The sequence below is a fragment of the Manis pentadactyla genome, chromosome 3, assembly GCF_030020395.1.
Source record: "Manis pentadactyla isolate mManPen7 chromosome 3, mManPen7.hap1, whole genome shotgun sequence".
In the NCBI taxonomy this organism is placed as follows: domain Eukaryota; kingdom Metazoa; phylum Chordata; class Mammalia; order Pholidota; family Manidae; genus Manis; species Manis pentadactyla.
The window spans coordinates 172,235,759-172,255,701 of record NC_080021.1 but is presented as its reverse complement, the minus strand read 5'-3'; the positions used below and the strand labels follow the sequence as shown (position 1 = coordinate 172,255,701).

The following is a 19,943-nucleotide window of genomic DNA, read 5'->3' as shown; positions in this document are numbered from 1 at the left end:
AAACACTACCTTGGCCAGGTAATCAAGGTCAACATCAAATTAATATATCATGATAGCATATGTACTCTTGATATGATATGATGGAAGTGACACTTTACCTCTGCGATCTTCCTCACAAAAACTCAAACCCCAGTCTAATCCTAAGAAAAACACCAGAAAAATTCCAATGCAGGGATATCCTAGAAAATGCCTGGCCAGTATTACTCAAAAGTGTCATAACCCAAGGAAAATCTAAGAAACTCTTACACCCAAAAGCAGCCTAAGGAGACATGACAACTAAATGGAATGGTATAGTATCTGAATGGAATCCTCGAACAACAACAACAAAAAATAACCTCAATCAAGTAAAACTGGTAAGAAAATCTGAATGAACTACAGACTTTAGCTAATAATAACGTATCAATATTGGTTCAATAATCTTAATAAAGCATCATACTAACATAGGATGTAAATAACAGGAGAAACTGGGTGCATAGAGAGCTCTCTACTTTCACCTCATCTTTTCTGTAAATCTAAAACTGTTATAAAAAAGTAAAGTCTATTTTCAAGAAGGTACAAAGATGCAAAAATATGTAACATGTTAGTTTCCATAATAAAAAAAGCTAGAGTAGCCATATCAATAACAGGGGAAGGAAGACTTCAGAACAGGGATAAAGAAAAACACTTCATAATAACAATAAAAAAGTTAATTCTTCAGAATATAACAATCCTAAACATGTATACATCTAACAAAGAGCTTCAAAATATTTGGAGCAAAAATTGACAAAACTGAAAGGAGGAATAAACAGATACACAAAAAGAGCTCAACACTCCTCACCAAGTAATTCACAGAACAGTTATACAGAAAATCAGCAAGGATACATAAAATTTGAAGACCACTATCAACTAACTTAACATAATTGATATTTAACATGCCACCCAACAACAGAAAATACACATTCTTTTCAAATGCATACAGAACATTCAGCAAAATAAACTGATATGCTAGCCCATAAAATAAGCCTAGATAAATTTAAAAGAATTTAAATCATACAAGAATATGTTCTCTGACCACAGTGGTATTAAATTTGAAATCAATAATAGAAAAATATTTTAGAAAGTTCCCCAAATACTTAAAATTAAACAACACTCTTCTAAAAATCCATGTTTCAAAGAAGAAATTGCAAGAGAAATTAGAAAATATTTTGAACTGAATGAAAATAACAGAAACCAATTGGTGAGATGCAGCTAAAGCAGTGTTTAGAAGGAAATAAGCTCTGTTAGAGAAAAGATTTTAAATCAGTGATCTAAGTGCCCTCCTATAGATGCTAGAAAAGGAAAAGCAAGTTAAACCAAAAGTAAAGGGGAAAAAAAGCAGATATCAATAAAATTGAAAATGGACAGGCAACAGCAATAGAAATCAATATTTCTAAATCAAGAAAAAAGCAAGAAGCAGGAATTACCAATGAGGAATGGAAGTAGGCACACATGGTTATAAATCCTTTAGACATTAAAAAATCAGTAAGAGTATGTTATAAGCACTTTTATGCCAATAAATTCAACTTAGGTGAAATGGACAAATTTTTTAAGACACACAAAAACAAAACTGACATACAAAGAAACAGAAAACCTGAACAGTCCTATTTCGAAGGATTGCCAGTAACCACCAGAAACAAGAAGAGGCAAGGAGTCTCCCAGCTAACACCTTGATTTTAGATTTCCAGTTTTCAGAGTCATGAGAGAACATATTTCTGTTGCTTTAAACCACATAATTTGTAGTAATTTTGTATTGCAGACCATGGGAAACTACTATACATGAGAATAGTATTTTTGGCATAGTGGAATAAAAATTATGTATAAAATTTAATGACACTGTTACTGCTTGGTGTAGAGCTACTAAAAAATTTAAATTACATATTTTGTGGTTTACATGTTATTTTTAGCAAATGGCACTAATCTAGCTAATGGCAATAAGACAGGAAAAAAACAAAAAGTATGATTATAAATGAAGGAGCAAAACTGGTTTTCTCTACAGACATTGTCATCATGTTTGAAGAAAATCCTAAGGAATCTACATAGAAGCTTCTAGAACTAAAAAGTGAATTTAGTGGGAGAATACAAATTTAATATAGAAAAGAATCCACTTTATTTTTATAGACTATCAACAAACAATTTGGAAAAAATTTTTTAAATACAATATCACTGAAAATAGCATCAAAAAGCATTAAATACTTAGTGATAAACTGAAAATGTGCAAGACCTACAGATGAAGAAAGACAAGTACCATATGACTTTGCATATTCCTATAATCTAAAAACAAAACAAAACATGGAACAGAATAGAGAACCCAGATATAAACACAAGCATATATGGTCAATTAATATATGATAAAGGAGCCATGGATATACAATGGATAAATGAAAGCCTCTTCAACAACTGGTGTTGGCAAAACTGGACAGCTACATGTAAGAGAATGAAACTCGATTATTGTCTAACCCCATACATAAAAGTAAACTCGAAATGGATCAAACACCCGAATGTAAGTCATGAAACCATAAAACTCTTAGAAGACAACATAGGCAAAAATCTCCTGAATATAACCATGAGCAACTTTTTTCTGAACGCATCTCCTTGATAAGGGAAACAAAGCAAAAATGAACAAATGGAATTACATCAAGCTAAAAACCTTCTTTACAGCAAAGGACACCATCAGTAAAACAAAAAAGGCATCATACAGTATGGAAGAATATACTCGTAAATGACAGATACGACAAGGGGTTAACATCCAAAATATATTGAGAACTCACAAGCCTCAACACCCAAAAAGCAAATAACCTGATTAAAAAATGGGTGGGGGATATGAACAGACACTTCTCCAAAGAAGAAATTCAGATGGCCAACAGGCTCATGAAAAGATGCTCCTCATAGCTAATTATCAGAGAAATGCAAATAAAAACCATAATGAGATATCACCTCACACCAGTAAGGATGGCCACCATCCAAAAGACCAACAACAACAAATGCTGGTGAGGATGTGGAGAAAGGGGAACCCTCCTATACTGCTGGTCGGAATGTAAATTAGTTCAACCATTGAGGAAAGCAGCATGGAGATTCCTCAAAAAACTAAAAATAGAAATACCATTTGACTCAGGAATTCCACTCCTAGGAATTTATCCTAAGAATGCAGAAGCCCAGTTTGAAAAATACATATGCATCCCTACGTTTATCACAGCACTATTTGCAATAGCCAAGAAATGGAAGCAACCGAAGTGTCCATCAGTAGATGAATAGATAAAGAAGGTGTGGTACAGATACACAATGTAATATTATTCAGCCATAAAAAGAAAACAAATCCTACCATTTGCAACAACATGTATGGAGCTAGAGAGTATTATGCTCAGTGAAGCAAGCCAGGCGGAGAAAGAGAAGTACCAAATGACGTCCCTCATTTGTGGAGTATAATAACGAAGCAAAACTGAAAGAACAAAACAGCAGCACACTCACAGACTCCGAGAAGGAACTGGTGGTTACCAAAGGTGGGTGGTAGGGGAGGGCTGGGGGAGGGGGGAGGAGGTTGAGGGGTATTGATTGGTACACATGGTGTAGGGGGGTGGTCACAAGGAAGACAGTAATGACTCTGTGGCATCTTGCTGCACAGATGGACAATGACTTCAATGGGGTACGGGGAGGAGCTTGATAATATGAGTGAATGTAGTAACCACAATGTTTTTTATGTGAAACCTTCATAAGAGTATATCAGTGATACCTTAATAAAAAAAAGAACAAAATAGCAGCAGACTCATAGATACTGTGAAGTGACTGGTGGTTACCACGGGGGAGAGGTTAGGGTGGGTGAGCACGGAGAGTGAGTCGGGATAAAGGGGCACAAAAATTCTCAATCATAGCGTAAGTTAGTCATGGGGATAGTAGTACAGCATGGAGGACATAGTCAATGATTCTGTAAGATCTTCCTTACTGACAGACAGTAACTGCACTAGTCAGGGAGAGGATTTAATAATATAGGTAACTGATGAACCACTGTACAGTATACTTGAAACCAATATAAGATTGTATATCAACCACACTTCAATAACAAAAAAAATGTGAAAGATCTATAAAATAAAAATTACAAAACTGCAGGAAAAAACGGAAGAGATCTCAATAAATGGAGAGATGTAGCATGTTTAAGTACTGGAAGACTCAGTATTATTAAGATGTCAATTTTCCCCACCAGGCTTTTTGTAGAAACTGAGAAGCTTATTCTACAATTTATATGAAAATGCTAAGGATGTAGAATAACCAAAAAATTTTTTTAAAAAAACAATGCTGAAGAGCATACACTATCTGACTGCAAGTCTTGCTATAAAGAAATAGTAATAAAGTTGATACTGTATTGTTTTAAGGACAGACATATAGACCAATGGAACAGAAAAAGAGACTAGAAATAGACCCACAACTACAAAAAATAAGGAGTCAGATTGCATATAACCTGCAAGCTAGTAAAAGGAACAAAAAGGAAGGAAGGAAATAAAGAAAATAAATTCTACAGAATAAAATAACAAGTTGCTATGATAATAACTGCTCTCCCTAACTAAGTGTAATCAGGAAAGATCTCTCGGAGAAACTGACATGTAAATGTAACAGTATATACAAGAGCTGTAACAGTATATACAAGAGCTCTAAGGGAAAAAGCCGTGAAAGTAGGTTGGTGTGACAGGTGCACAGTAGGCAAGGGAAAGACAAGGCTAAAGAGAGGGCTTTCTCCACTTTTTCCATCCTTACCATTGTTCTCAGGTCTAACCTACATGCCTTTAAGACCTTCTAGCTGATGAACCTGCAGCCATTCAAGCTGCTCTCCCAATCCCTTCACAATTGAGCTAAAAGATATTTAACAGGTTAAAAATCATTAAATAACTCCCTGCTCCCTACAATGTATGGCCTTAATTTCTTACATAGACAAATTTTAAGACTGTTTAAAATGACAGTTATGTGAACATTAACCACAGAATTATATACAAATATAAAAAGGATTTGTATATTATACTTACCACTATATTATACATATACAATAGAATTAGAGTAAGGAAAATTGTAAATATACAGTAAGAATTAACATTTTTTCTTTTTGAATTTCTTTTAATCATGTTGTATTCTTCTACAATAAAAAGTTTACAAATACCATCTTTAAAATCTTTTTTTTAAGTTTATAACCTATCCAACGTCTTCCCACAAAAGTTTTAAATTTCAAATAATAAAATTATCTGACTTTGACATTTCCCAGTCTGATGTTAAAGACTTGCCATTTTACATCGGCTGTACTATATGTAAAACTCTTTGCCAAGTTTAACTCATATAAAGGAACCTCCAATTCCTCCAATCCCATCACTACAAGTCTGTCAAGCTGAAAAACTACAAGGGGTGCAACTTGTGGCACCAGCACAGAGGATAAAATTTTAATTCATGTATTATGAAAGCTTATTTGCCTTTACTACCTAAATTTTAGCAAGCATATTATACTGGAAATACAAATTATAACAGAAATTGTTTTGCAAATCAGAAGGACCATATTAGACAACCTGTCTGACTCAGTAGCTTTCTTTTTCCCTTTACAACCTGCACTTAATTTCCAAGGATAAGGCTGAAACCTAAGTTTCAAACTGAACAGCAAAGCCAATGAAAAATCAGTATTTGTCTTGGCGGGAAACTCCAATAAAAATTTGAGATGTTTTGATCTTGACTGGCAGATATATTAAGAGCAAAAGTGCCTTGTTAGGTTATTATTTATCATGCAAAAATCCCTTGTGGATAGCTACAAATTAGCTTTTATTGCAGATACTTAACATGTTTCCTTACAGAGAGCACCTCAACCGAATAACCTTCTAAGTCTGGCACCATGAAATGTTACAGCCTACACACAACTGCAGTTCCCTGTAATTTAAAACATTTGCCTTTTAAGAAAGGCTCCACACACCAACTGTACTGCCAATTTCTTCAGCTGAAAGCTCAAATTTATATTACAAAATGCTGTATTTACTCTCAACAACAGAATGCACTCATTTGAAAGATATACGGGAGTAAATTACTCCAATATTAAATTTGCAACATTTCTAACATCAAAGCTTTTCTATTATCCAAATTAACAAGTCTAAACAGTAGCACTCCAAGTGAAGTACTATGGCAAAAGCCAACTGACATATTAATCAGTTCACCGAAATCATTAATACACAAGATCAGATCCCTAATCCTAATCAACTATTTTGCAAAATGGCCACAGGAGATACCAATGAGGGAAAAACGTGCACTGAATTTGTCATTCCTAGAAAACCGAGGCAAAGCAAGCCTATGAGAGGCAGATGATCCTTATGAATACAAATCTAAGTTTATTTCTGAGTTTCCAGACTCACACGAAGAACGCAGTTTTCCAACTTTTTAAAGTAATACAAACAATAGGGAAGAAAATGAAATACAGCATTGTGGGTTTTTTTTATGATTATTGATCAAGAACAGATATCCTTTAATGCTCAGAGATGAAATTTTCTTTGTGCAACTAATTTTGCTCTTACGACACGTACACAGAAAATTATACAACACTCTGAATTCCAGATAGCTTAATACACGTAATCACCCCCCAAATCAAATATTGAGAACTAACACTAACATTCTCCATTATCTTACTATACCCTTCACCTTCTAAACCCGAGACCAGAACAGGCGGCTTACTCCTACCGTAAATTGGGGTTTAGGGGGAACGCCTGAATACGGGTTTCCACGTAATTTAACAGGCTCAGTAAATCAACTTACCAGACTATAATGCTTGACAGTTTCTCTAAGGCCAAAACACACAGACAGCCGAGTGTTTATTACTGCAGATGACACTTTCCCTCACGTTTGCACAAGTAACTTCAGAAACTATCCTAAATTTTCCCGTGCCAAACAAACACATAAGGGGTGGGGAGTGGGGACTACTCTTTAAAAACTAGGTCATTCCTTATTTGTTCTGACGCGGCACGGTCTTCGGGAGGGAAAAAGTCTATGAAGCAAAAAAAGGGTAAGAAAAAAAGATATGACAGCATCCTGAACGCAGACAAGTTAAAACTCTTCAAGAAGAGTCAAGATTAGAGGCTCATTCGTAGGTTTCATGTTCCCTCACTCAGAGTTGAATGGAACCTGCCTTTCTAAAAGACAACCATCCCAATAGGGAAGCCCTGAGGATTCGCCACGGTAAGCAGAGCAGGAAGGTGCCCTCAATTCACCTGCGACACCTGCCCGGGCCCCAAGTTCTCCCCCGGCTCTGTCTCCCCACCCTTCTCAAGACCCCCAGCCCCAGCTCTCCGCCCGCTCGCCCCGACCCCGCCGGGGAATCTCTGCCCCTCCCCACCCTGCCCCCACCCAGTCGGCCGTCTCCCCGGCGGTCCTCGGGCCCAAGCCCCTGGCGCCTCCAAACGAGAGGCTCTCAGGACTCCAGCTGGCTGCGCGCGGAGGCCCTTCCCGGCGCAGCTTCTCGCGGATCACACCCCGCAGGCTCCGGGGACTCCCCGCCCCCGGAAACCGCTGAGAAACTAGGCCAGGAATGCCAGACCCGACTGAGGGGGGCCACCGGCCACTCTCCGCCTCCTCGGCGACCCCCCGCAGGCTGCCTTCGGAACTCAGCCCTCGAAACTGCTACCTGCCCAGCGCCCTCCCAGACCTGGAGCGCGGGCCGGGAGGAGGTGCAGCGCAGTATTCCTCCGCAAGAGGCCCTGCGCCGAGGACTCACCTGCCGTCCGCTCCTCCTTCAGCGCCCCCAGACACAGCTCCTTCCTGGGGCATGAAAGCGCCGCCTTCGCGGCCTGGGCGCCCTCGGCAGGGCCGGGAGGAGAACTTGCTCCGGCGGCCGCCACCGCCGCCGCCGCCACGACCCGCTCTGCGCCTGCGCCGCCTCACTGGCCAGGTCTCGAGGGGCGCCGCATGCAGCAAAAGGGTAACGGCCGGGAGCGCGAGCCCGCGCGGCACCGCCGCTCTCGGGAGGGTGGCCGTGCCGGTGGCGGAACGCCTAGGAGCTGCCTGCGGCACGGCCGCCCCGACGGCAGACGGCCATGTTTTTGTTCCCTTTTTCTTTTCTTTTCTGCCCCTCCTTCCGCCCCTTTCCACGGAACAGCACTTTCCTTCCCTCCTCCCTCTCCCTTTCCTACTGCGGGGGTGGGTGGAAAAGGGCGGGGGGGAGGGGTGGGGAAGGGCGGGGGCGGGACAGTGCTCTAGCTCCGCCCCTAGGCGGGGCCGAGGCCGCACGGCCACTGCGTGCCCCCCACCATCCCGCCCGCTCCGGGACCCTCGGGAAGCGAGGGGTCTCAGCCTGCGAGCCCTTCCTCTGCGTCCCCGCGTCGAGTCCCAAGCAAAAACGGAGCTGCGGAGAAAGGGCCTAGGGCGCTGCTTTGCACCCCTTCCTGCGGTGCTCAGACTCGCGGTGTGGTGTGGGTTTATTGCCTTGGCTTCAGGCAGGTGGAGGCTGCTCCTCTTGAGTGTTTCAAAGCCGAGGAGAGTGGCGCGGAGTCGCTCAGAGTCAGTGAAGAGAATAACGAGAGGGATGCTTTTCTCTGGACGAGAAGTTTCCTTCCAGGGAGGGAGTTGGAATTTCCACGCATGACTGAGGGGGGCCTCCGGGGCCGCGGAGAGACCACCGCGGACTGGCGCTTCCCGAAGTCCCTGCCCGGTTGCGGCGCCCCATGAGAGTCGGCCAGCGCTCAGAGTCACTACCTTGGCGGAGATTTCAGGATGGAAATCGATTGCTTAAATAATCAGTCCTCTCCTGCCTGCTAAGTAAGTGTAGCCTCCTTGTCTACTCGGATGCAGGCAAAGTCGTTTCGCCTTAATTCAAATTTTGCGAGATATTTTTAACAACGTTTTGAAGTCAGTATAATAATGAGAATAACAACTAGTTATTAAGCAACAGCTTCCTTTCTCTATAAATTATTAAGGCCTGAAACAAATTAGAATTTCTTTTACCTCCCCTGCCCCCCCAAAAAATAGCGAGTGACTTCACCGGTTCTATGGCAGGTTAAAATTAGAACTGGTAATTGTGCATATCTGAGGACTTTTCACACATACAATGATCATTCCCTGAGAATTATAATTTTCTTAATCTGTATTTTTGCTGGAAAGTATGAGATTAAACCTTGGCCACAATGGCCCCGTTGTCAATTTACTTCTGAAGTTTATTGTGCACGTGAATAATTTTAATTTTGTAGCCAATAACAGAAACTATCTTCCTAACCATATTTGCAATCAGAACTGATTCAGTAGAAATGCACAACAATGGAAATAAGGCTTATTTAGTAGTAGTTTGAAGTTTGAGCCTAGTGGAAACTAATTTTTGACATTGACAATCTGGACAGAAGTTTAAAAGGAACTCATACTTAGAAATTTAGCTTGTGGACTTCTTGTCCTTCCTTGCTAATAGTTAAAAAACATTCAATAGAGACCTCAAATTAAGATTTCTAAATTGGTGAGTTTCATGAATACTTGTAGATTGGGAGTTATTTTCCTCTTTTCCTGGTTTTTTGCACCTACAGAAATGAAAAATAGAAGAAGCCAGTATAACTGTTCCATTTGACATATTTTTCTTAATTTCCTCAATGTAGGATTTAAGAACTGCTTTAAATTTTTTCACTAGTTGTCCTATAGGTTTACTATAGATTTTCATTGCCTTATCTACCCAAATTTCTTAGAATGAACTTGTATGTTTTGGCCTAATTTTTAGTCTAAGGTAGCTCTACTTAGTTTACTTAGTGAAAATCTTTGGTTCAGAAACCTTCTCAACGACACTCTTATGTGCCCAGGCTGAAATAAATTCGTTTTAATTTTTAGCATACAAATATTTGACTACCAAAAAAGTGGGAAGGGAGCTGGAGATCCCAATGACAACATAATTGTTACAATCATTATAGTATCAGTTTCAGTTGAGTCTATAGACAAGAATGCATAGAACTGCTCAGTCCATTGGAGAGGGGAATACTGACATCTTAACTAGGCGTGGAAGCTGCAGATTTTTGTGGATCAGCAATTAAAAAGAGCTAAATGGAACTTCTGAAATAACCAAGTTATTTTTTTGCAGCAATCTTCAATGCAGCAGTGTGCCGCATTATTTTATCTTATCGGTTTTCTTCAAAAACTTCTAAACATTACTTTTCACAGGAATACTCAAAGACCTTAATACTTCTTTACTTCTTTTTATATTTTATTCAACTCCATGTTTAACAAACATTATAAATCTAGTCGTTTAATATGATTATTGTGACTTTTTTTTTTTTAATGTCTAAATTCCATGCTAGATTGTAAGCCCTGTTAGAGCAGGGTTCAAAAATGTGCCATATGTGTATTCACATGTCATATGCTCTTCCAGATCCCCAGTACCTAGCAAAATAACCAGTGTATGATAGGCTCTCAAAAAGTATTTGATGAGTGACTAAAATTAATCAGTTTATGGTTCCCTCACTTCTACTTCCTCCTTAAGCAAGTTACTTAATTTTCCTCATCTGTAAAGCAGGTAGAATGATATTCAAAGAAATAAGATCATTTATTAATTTAGAGTAGGCTTTAACTACCAAATGGACCATTCAGTAATCTACTTTAGCACATGTTACAGGCAGCCTCTCTTTGTAGCTTACAATGATCCCTGCCTTCTAGTTCATGCCCTTGTGTAATCCCCTTCTATTGAGTGAGGGTTGGACTTAACTGACTCTCTTCTGGTACAAAGAATACATCAGAAGTAATGAGATCGCCCTAACAAAATGAGTTTATAAGAAAGACTGTGGCTTTAGTCTTGGATTCTCTGTCTCCTCTCAGATTGCTCACTCTGGGGAAACCAGCTACCATGTCATGAAGCAGCCCTGTGAGTTCAGAAGTAGGTATTCACCAGGTTGAGCCTTGAGATGACTGCAGCCACACCAACACCTCAGTTGCAACCTCCTGACAGAGGCTGAGCCTGAATCACCCAGCTAAGCTGCTCCTGCATTCTTTACTCACAGAAGCTGTGAGATAATAAATGTTTCTTGTTTCCAGCTGCAAAATTCGGGAGTAATTTGTTACATAACAATAGTTAACTAATGCAGCACAATAATACTTGGAAGAGCAAGCGTTCATTAATGCTTAGTGTATAACTGGGTTCAGCATTTGATACTTAGCACCCTATAATGCTGAGTTTAATGATAGTGTTCACGATTGCAGTAAGAGAAGGTATCCAGGAGAAATGGAAAGACTGACTTTGTCTGATCTGTTATTTATAAACTGTCTTTGCTCCAAGAGAATTTACTAAAGTGTATTTCATATACTGTCCAGGATTTACTTCAAAAAAATGCATTAGGGATGGGAGAGTAAGTAGAGTTTTAGGTAAAACAAAATTGTGCATATGTTGAAGTGAAGTGATTGGTACATGGCAGATTCCCTATGTTCTCTACTTTTTCTGTCTTTTTGAAATTTTCCCTTAAAAAAAAGTTGTTCTAAGTATTTCATGGAATCATAAATTTGGAGCTGAGGGAAATTTTTATTAGAGATCATCCATTCTAATTCATTTGATAGATGAGGAAACTAAGGCCTAGCAGCATTTATTGGGTTACCTAGAGTCTCCCAGTCTCAGTTTTGGCGATTTCATAGTTTAGTATTGAGAAGAAACTACTAAATTCATAGCTCTTTATTTTCCTAAGCAGAATAACTGGCTTCAGATTGCCTAGGATAGCCTTCACAGAATAAAAATCCAAGCCTGATCTCTGCTTGCCACGTATATTTCACACGGTGTAGACTGGCATGTTTTTTGGTTCCAGCGCCTCACTCATCACATTTCAGAAACATAGAATTTTGAAAACATAGAAGATCGGAAGCCTGGTGTTTCACACCAGCAGGAACTCCTAGTTACTTTTAGAGAGAGTTTTAAGTAAAAATGACATCAGCAAACACTAGATCTGCTTTATTCATAGTGATATCTGAATGCCGCAGTGTGTTCTGCTCTCCACAGGGAGTATTAGAACACTTGTCTCTTTGTGCACCGCTCCGGTATCTTATCTGGCTAAGGACTCTGTGTCAGTAGTATCAGAATGGGCTCATCTAGAGTCTTCTGGAGTTACTCAGCACATTCTTTATCCAGCTTGCTTTATTAGGCTTGCAGGCCAAATACGGCTGGCCTAAGAGTGGGGAGGGCTGGCACAAGGCTTTTGGTCTTGGGTCAGAGGGGAGTAAGTGATTCTAAGAACAGGATGCTAACAGACCATTAGGAAGAGCAGGGATTAGCAGAGAGAGAAAAAGAAATAATGGGGAGAGAGGTCGACAGAAAGACAGTCTACATGAATATCTGAGACACAAGGTGTACTGCGCATGGCTGGCTTTTGTGGGCTCCCTACAGTATTTTAACTGGAGGGCATAATCCTCTACCCTCAGTCTTTCCCCAATATTGGGGAGCAATGTCTATTACAACTTGAACACCTTTTTAACACCTAACAACTCCAAATACAGCCAGTCTCCCTAACTGGCACTTGTCCATATCTATCCATTCAGATGTGTTCCTCGTTTCCCACCCTACAGGCCTATTGCCTATCCTGGCCATAGCTCAACTCTTAACCTGCTTCCTCCAAACCCAAACTCCTTAATTCTGGTTATTACTCAAATCTTAGCAAATCTTCCTGACCACCGATCAAGAAATACATGTATTTTTTATTTCAAAGATTAATTTTTAAAAACACTTTGTTACAGAAAACAATATAAGCAAAAAAACAGTGCTATAATGAATTCTTCTGTATCTATCACCTAACTTCAATTCATAGTTAATCTTGTTTCATGTATCCTCTTACCGCCTTCCCCACTCCTTTTGTATTTTGAAGCAAATACCTGACATTTCGTTTGATCTGTAAATATTTCAGCATTTTTCTCTAAAAAAGGACGTTTAAAAAACATAACCATAAGGCCATCCCGGCCACTAAAAAATTATTTTAATGTTCTATTAAATACTTTTTAATGACAAAGAACCTAGAAATACTGAAATCGCATCCTCTCTAGCCCCCTCTCACTCCTCGTGGATCTATTCCCTGGGGCACAACTCTTGCCTGGAGGGTTTGAGTTTGCCATACACCTCTGATTGGTGAACTGGAATGTTGCTGTCCCAGTCTTTTTATCCAGCTTCCTCCATGCTTCAACAATATAAGATACATACTCTTTCCTTTGAAGTCCCCCCCCCAAGGATGGCTCATTATTCAGATCAAAGACTCCATAATGCACAAGAATCAGAGACTGCCTAACAATCTCAAAAGGAATACTCAATTTCCAGATTATATTGAATCTAAATTCCCTAAGCTAAGTATTGTTTTACATTCCCTAACAAAAAAAGAATTGGGATTTGGTGTTGATACCCTTTAACACCTTTTCAACTTTTCCCCTGGTTTTATGGTTCCTTTCACACAGAAAAGGAGCAAATGAACTGAAGTAAATACTGGTATCTGTCTCTAAAAAGGATCAATAGAAAACAATGGTTTCAACCCCTTTTTACTGCTCCAGATTCAACCTCTTTTTTATCCTTAGGTGATCACAATCATCACAATGGCATTAATACTGACCAAGTGTAGTTTATTTATTCCCAAATTTACTTCTCTAGCCTCAAAGTTCTCTGAACTATGGATTTCAACCATCCTACTACTTCCAATGTCTAAATAGCAGCTCTCACCCTTTACATGGTTAAACACATTTTAACCTTAATTTCCTCTCTACATGGCACCTCCCACCAAAAAACTATTCCTTTATAAGCTACCTCTTTTCATTATATGGTACCCTATCACTATCTCCTCTATCTTGCCAAATGATGTCCTCCCCAATACCCAGATCCAAAGGTGGATCACCTGAACTGGGGTTTAAGAAGAACATCATTTGACAAGATAAAGGAGAAATGGAGCAAAAGTCAGGATTCAGAGAATAGTCCAGCACTTGCAGGCACCACTGCCAGAGAGGCACTCAAAGGCCAAAGCCTGCAGACCACTGATTACTATTCAGTGGTACATGCAGTCATGTGAAGTCAAGTGAAGCAGTCACCTTAGCTATGTGTCTGGTATTGAGGGGTGTGATCCTTTCATTAACAGCAGCCTGTGCATAGCTTTGGCTCTTAACTAAAATAATATAAGCCTGTAAAACAATTCCATTCACAATTGCATCAAAAAGAAGAAAATACCTAGAAATAAACCTAACCAAGGAAATGAAAGACCTGTACCCTGAAAACTACAAGACACTCTTAAGAGAAATTAAAGAGTACACTAACAAATGGAAATTCATCCCATGCTCTTGTCTAGGAAGAATTAGTATTGTCAAAATGGCCATCCTGCCTAAAGCAATCTACAGATTCAATGAAATCCCTATGAAAATGCCAACAGCATTCTTCAACGAACTGCAACAAATAGTTCTAAGATTCATATGGAACCACAAAAGACCCCGAATAGCCAAAGCAATCCTGAGAAGGAAGAATAAAGCAGGGGGAATCTTGCTTCCCAACTTCAAGCTCTACTACAAAGCCACAGTAATCAAGACAATTTGGTACTGGCACAAGAACAGACCCACAGACCAGTGGAATAGAACAGAGAGTCCAGATATTAACCCAAACATATATGGTCAATTAATATATGATAAAGGAGCCATGGATATACAATGGGGAAATAACAGCCTCTTCAGCAGCTGGTGTTGGCAAAACTGGACAGCTACATGTAAGAGAATGAAATTAGATCATTGTCTAACCCCATATGCAAAAGTAAATTCAAAATGGATCAAAGAAGAACTGAATGTAAGTCATGAAACCATAAAACTCTTAGAAAAAAACAGGCAAAAATCTCTTGGACATAAACATGAGCAATTCTTCATGAACATATGCCCCTGGACAAGGGAAACAAAAGCAAAGATGAACAAGTGGAACTGTATCAAGCTGAAAAGCTTCTGTACAGCAAAGGATATCATCAGTAGAACAAAACGACATCCTACAGTATGGGAGAATATATTCCTAAATGACAGATCTGACAAAGAATTGACATCCAAAATATATAAAGAGCTCACACACCTCAACAAACAAAAAGCAAATAATCCAATTAAAAAATTGGCAGAGGAGCTGAACAGACACCTCTCCAAAGAAGAAATTCAGATGGCCAACAGACACATGAAAAGATGCTCCACATCGCTAATCATCAGAGAAATGCAAATTAAAACCACAGTGAGATGTCACCTCACACCAGTAAGGATCACCACCATCCAAAAGACAAACAACAACAAATGTTAGTGAGGATGTGGAGAAAGGGGAACCCTTCTACACTGCTGGTGGGAATGTAAATTAGTTCAACCATTGTGGAAAGCAGTATGGAGGTTCCTCAAAAAACTCAAAATAGAAATACCATTTGACTCAGGAATTCCACTCCTAGGAATTTACCCTAAGAATGCAGCAGTCCAGTTTGAAAAAGACATATGCATCCCTATGTTTATTGCAGCACTATTTACAATAGCCAAGAAATGGAGGCAACCTAAGTGCCCAACAGAAGATGAATGGATAAAGAAGATGTGGTACATATACACAATGGAATATTATTCAGCCATAAGAAGAAAACAAATCCTACCATTTGCAACAACATGTATGGAGCTAGAGGGTATTATGCTCAGTGAAATAAGCCAGGTGGAAAAAGACAGGTATCAAATGATTTCACTCATATGTGGAGTATAAGAACAAAGAAAAAAACTGAAGGAACAAAACAGCAGCAGACTCACAGAACCCAAGAATGGACTAACAGTTTACCAAAGGGAAAGGGACTGGGGAGGATGGGTGGGAAGGGAGGGACAAGGGGGGAAAAGAGGCATTACGATTAGCAGACATAATGTAGGAGGTGGGGGGCACGGGGAGGGCTGTACAACACAGAGAAGACAAGTAGTGATTCTACAGCATCTTACTATGCTGATGGACAGTGACTGTAATGGGGTATGTGGTGGGGACTTGATGATGGGGGAAGTCTAGTAACCATAATGTTCCTCATATAATTGAAGATTAATAATACCAAAATTTTTTTTAAATTAAAAAAAAAATGAATGTAAGCCTGTGTCCTGAGACTTGAACCCTTAACCACATTGTCCATGTAAACAAGTGCCACTTCTAGTTCTCTGAGATACGCTAAGGTGATCTTGACACCAGAGGGGCAGTCATGGAACCTAAGGAAAAGCCCTGTTAAGGACTGGGCTGAAGTGAAGCCATCAGTTTATAGAGAAAATATATGTTAGTTTAAGGTGTGTTCAGGAACGAGTTATAGTGCTGTTGACCATGAGTGAAATGTTAATAAATCAATAATATATATTAAATAAGTTATCTTTAAATGGAAACACATATGAAACAAAGCTATTTGTTGATCAATTGATGCAAATGTGAACAGAGGCTCTCAGGAGCCTATTTCTGTTAGGTGCAATGGTTAGTGTTTGCTAATTCAGTGTTTCCTGGCTACCCTATTAAAACAACACTTCCCCACTCTTAAATTTTCCCCATACTCTGATCACTGACATTTATTTTCTGTTTGTTTATGTGCTTACTGTCTATATTTCCTGTCAGCATGTAAGCTCCTAAGGGCAGGAACTGTTTTATTCACTACTGTATCCCTGGTACCTAGAACAGTAGTAATATTCCATAAATATTTGTTGGTGAATTAATCAGTTAACAAACACTTTTAGGAATCTGTTGTCTGCATCAGTTTTCAGCCATGTTTCTGATCATTGTTCCATCCTTGGGATTACTGAAGCCTTAGCACAGGTAAACCCCAGCTGGCCCCACCTCTCCAATCCTGAAACATGCCTGAGCATGTCTGAAATCTCTAGACCTCTTATTATACATATTTCTTCCCTGTGCAATTTATGTAAGAAAGTTCTTTGAGTTTGGTCCAGACCATTAAATATGGCTGTGAACAATTCTATAATAGCAATAACCATTAACTAATGCCCAAAAGAGAACACCAAGTTAGCAAATTCTGTCTGAACATGAATAATATGTTAATTCTCAATGATTTATTAACTGATGACTACTGCCTTCATTAACAATGATTAGAACAATTTTTGAGCTAATCAAAGGGAAGATTCTCTGTGTTTACTTTAGTCACCAGGATTAATTGCTATTTTAATAGTCTTTCAGTGTGCTAATAGCTCCTAATGAGGATCATTAATTAAGAATCTAAAAGGAGAAAGTAGGTTTCTGCAAAAAATTAAAATCTATTCACACTAGTTCCCCCAGATCCATGTTTCCTAGGACTTCTCATTTCACCTGGATGTCTACCATTAAATCAGACTCAATCAAAACTGCATTCATTGGGAAATACTAGAGCAGAAAGTTAAAACTTTTGAATCCTAGTATTTTTACTTACTCTCTGTGCAAGTTATTTAATGTCCCTGAGCCTCTATTTCCTCATGCATAAAATATCCAACTTGAATCGTCATTTACAATTAAATGTTAGATTTGCAGCAATCATCAAGCACCTACTATTGGCCAGTCACTATGCTGGTGCTATCTATCACTCCAACCCTATAGGTGAATTGTCATAGTAGCTTCCCATGAGATAATGCATGTAAAGCCTCTGTCATAGTGATTGGCATATACTTGGACAAAGGTTGGCATACTATAGCCCTTGGGCCAAATCCAGCCTGTCACTTACCTTTGTAAATTCAGTTTTATTGGAACACAGCCATGTTCATTTGTTTATTACTATCTTAGGCTGCTCTTGCTGTACAATAGCAGAAATGAAGAGTTGTGACAGAGACTATATGGCCTGCAAAGACAAAAATATTTGTTATCTGACTCTTTACAGAAAGTTTGCCAACTCCTGTACTAGGAGACCAAGAAAAGTTAGTTCAATTTACTTTTCCATTCAAACAGGAAGCCAGAAAAATAAAGAAGACAAGCAGGTCTAGAGAGTGGGTCACAAATGACAAGAGTCCCACAGAAGCAAAGATTTTTACCAAAAAAATAAAAAAGGAAGCATAATAGAAATGGAAGTGACTTTTAGTTACATTGCCTGCTGCAGAGTGAGCAACCTCCAATAAAATGTGTCAAGCAATGTGCTCATGAAATAATTGGAATTCAGTTATGAGTCCTTGGAAGAGCCAGGTGGAAAGTGTTCAGTGAATAAGTTAAGGATATAAAGGAAGAATCTGTTTATCATTGGAAAATCTCAAGAGGCAGAGTGGAAGGATTTATAAAGGAGGAGTGAGAAGAATGCCTATAACAAAAGAGACGAAGGAATGCCGCTGATTGAAAGCACATCACTGTCCATATCAAAGAGTGAGAGTAACTGCAGGAGACCCTGGGAGAGTCGATGCCACACCCTAATGCCACTAGTGGGAGGCTGGGAATGGGAAAGGGAAGCAAAAAGTACAAGCAGCACAAAAGCCATGGCAAAAAGGACATATATTTTAAGCAGTGACTGAAGATGATGACAGGAATGATAAACATAGTGGAATAATTCACCTTCACAGTTTCAAAAGGATTCTTACACACTTGCTTTAGCCTAGCTAGAAGCTCAGATCCGGTAGCATTAGTGGCTTGGTGAGGTTGATGGTCTGACCTATAAACTTCGTAGGCTTTACAACACCAGTGCTTTAACTAGGTGTTCATCAATGATTGTCAATCAAGTTGTTTTCATTCTTACCTACTAGAATGATTGTCATTAGTATCCTGGACTGCAGAAAGGGAATTTGAAATATTCCAGTGGTTAAAAGGAAAAAAGAAAGTGAAACCATACTGTCAGAAGTTTTAGCCTTTTTTTTTTATGTGCTTTTGCTTTTTTTTTTCTTAAGATAGCACCGTCTTTTGAAATACTTTTTTTAATTGTAGAAAAGTATAAACAGACCACAATTTCTGGAAACCTTAAAAACAACCAGCCAACCAACCAACCACTTCTAGTGTTATTTCAGGGGAGTTCTGACTTACTAACATATACCCCTTTTCATCTCACTAGATTTTTTATCATTCATTGTTCACAAGCCCTTTTTACTATGTGTTTTGCAAGTCATGGCACCTCCAGAATTTTTAAACAGAATACTAACTAGTTTACTACTCATAGAGTCAGTATCTTAGGGTCACTTCTGAAGATTCCATCCTATTTTGGAATGAAATTCAGAAGCATTTTTAAGTTGACCTGTTTAGATTCACTTCAATTACAGCTTATTTTCTTTTTAAATGTTGATCCTAATATTCTTCAGCCCTTTCATTTTTTAAACATTTGAAAGTTATTTTAGAACAGGACTTATAGACTGGTTTCCTCAGAAGGAAGCCTAAAATCAAAGTACTATTGATAATGTCTTGGTGTGCTGAAAATAAGTTTTTTGAGCTGAGATGTTAAAAAGGGATTTTACTTTTAGAGAAAGGCCCATAATAATTTGTGTAATTCAACCAGAAAATGTGCCTAAATTACCTAAATATTAAGTAAGGGAAAGAAAAAGGGCCAGTAATTTTTCACTCATTCAAATAAGTACTTAATAACTACTATGTGTCTACACTGTTCTAAGCACTGAGGATAGAGCAAGAAAAAAAACTGACAAAAATTCCTGCCTTTGAGGAGATTACATGCTGGGGGAAAAAAATTATTCTGGGAAGGAGAAAGGGGGCTTTTGCAGATGGGGTGTTTGCATCTCCAGTCAGCTTTGAACATACTTAATTTCTTCAAAATTCTCTAAGGTTTACAAGACACTGAGATGGAAGCTTGAAGAAGGTTCCAAGAGACAGGAATTGGGACTAGTGGTAACTTGCCCAATTATTGTATTACTAAAACCTTATGCATAGCCAGAACATTATTTCATACTAGCCTTCCCTCTCTTCACTGCATTACCTTCTCTGCCAGTTGCTTTTTTTTTTACCCAATTAAAGTGAAAGGGGGAGGGTGAGGGAAGTATTAGAACTATTTTTGCTTGTATTTTGAGCCTGATGTGTTTTTTAAAAATATAAATTCTAATGAGTT

At 38.9% G+C, this 19,943-nt stretch overlaps 2 protein-coding genes across 7 annotated transcripts in view; one reads left to right on the top strand and one right to left on the bottom strand.

Annotated features, from left to right (window-relative positions):
- The window catches only part of DENND4C (DENN domain containing 4C), a 120,615-nt gene extending 112,496 nt beyond the window's left edge, over nucleotides 1-8,119 (bottom strand). For 3 of the 6 annotated variants that reach the window (XM_036887994.2, XM_036888026.2, XM_036888015.2), the window contains exons 1-2: nucleotides 7,736-8,116; nucleotides 6,781-7,009 (exon numbers count right to left, since the gene is read on the bottom strand). The gene's annotated coding sequence lies outside the window, so the exon portion shown is untranslated. Of the gene's footprint in view, nucleotides 1-6,780; nucleotides 7,010-7,735 lie in introns of all 6 variants that reach the window. The other 3 variants (XM_036887996.2, XM_036888006.2, XM_036888034.2) reach the window with 2 other exon arrangements.
- Nucleotides 7,550-13,130, top strand: LOC130683126 (WW domain-binding protein 11-like). Its single transcript, XM_057499403.1, has 2 exons — nucleotides 7,550-8,775; nucleotides 10,801-13,130. Exon 1 carries the CDS (start codon nucleotides 7,550-7,552, stop codon nucleotides 8,600-8,602), a length of 1,053 nt encoding a protein of 350 aa, XP_057355386.1. The 3' UTR covers nucleotides 8,603-8,775; nucleotides 10,801-13,130.
- The last annotated feature ends 6,813 nt before the right edge of the window (nucleotides 13,131-19,943 follow it).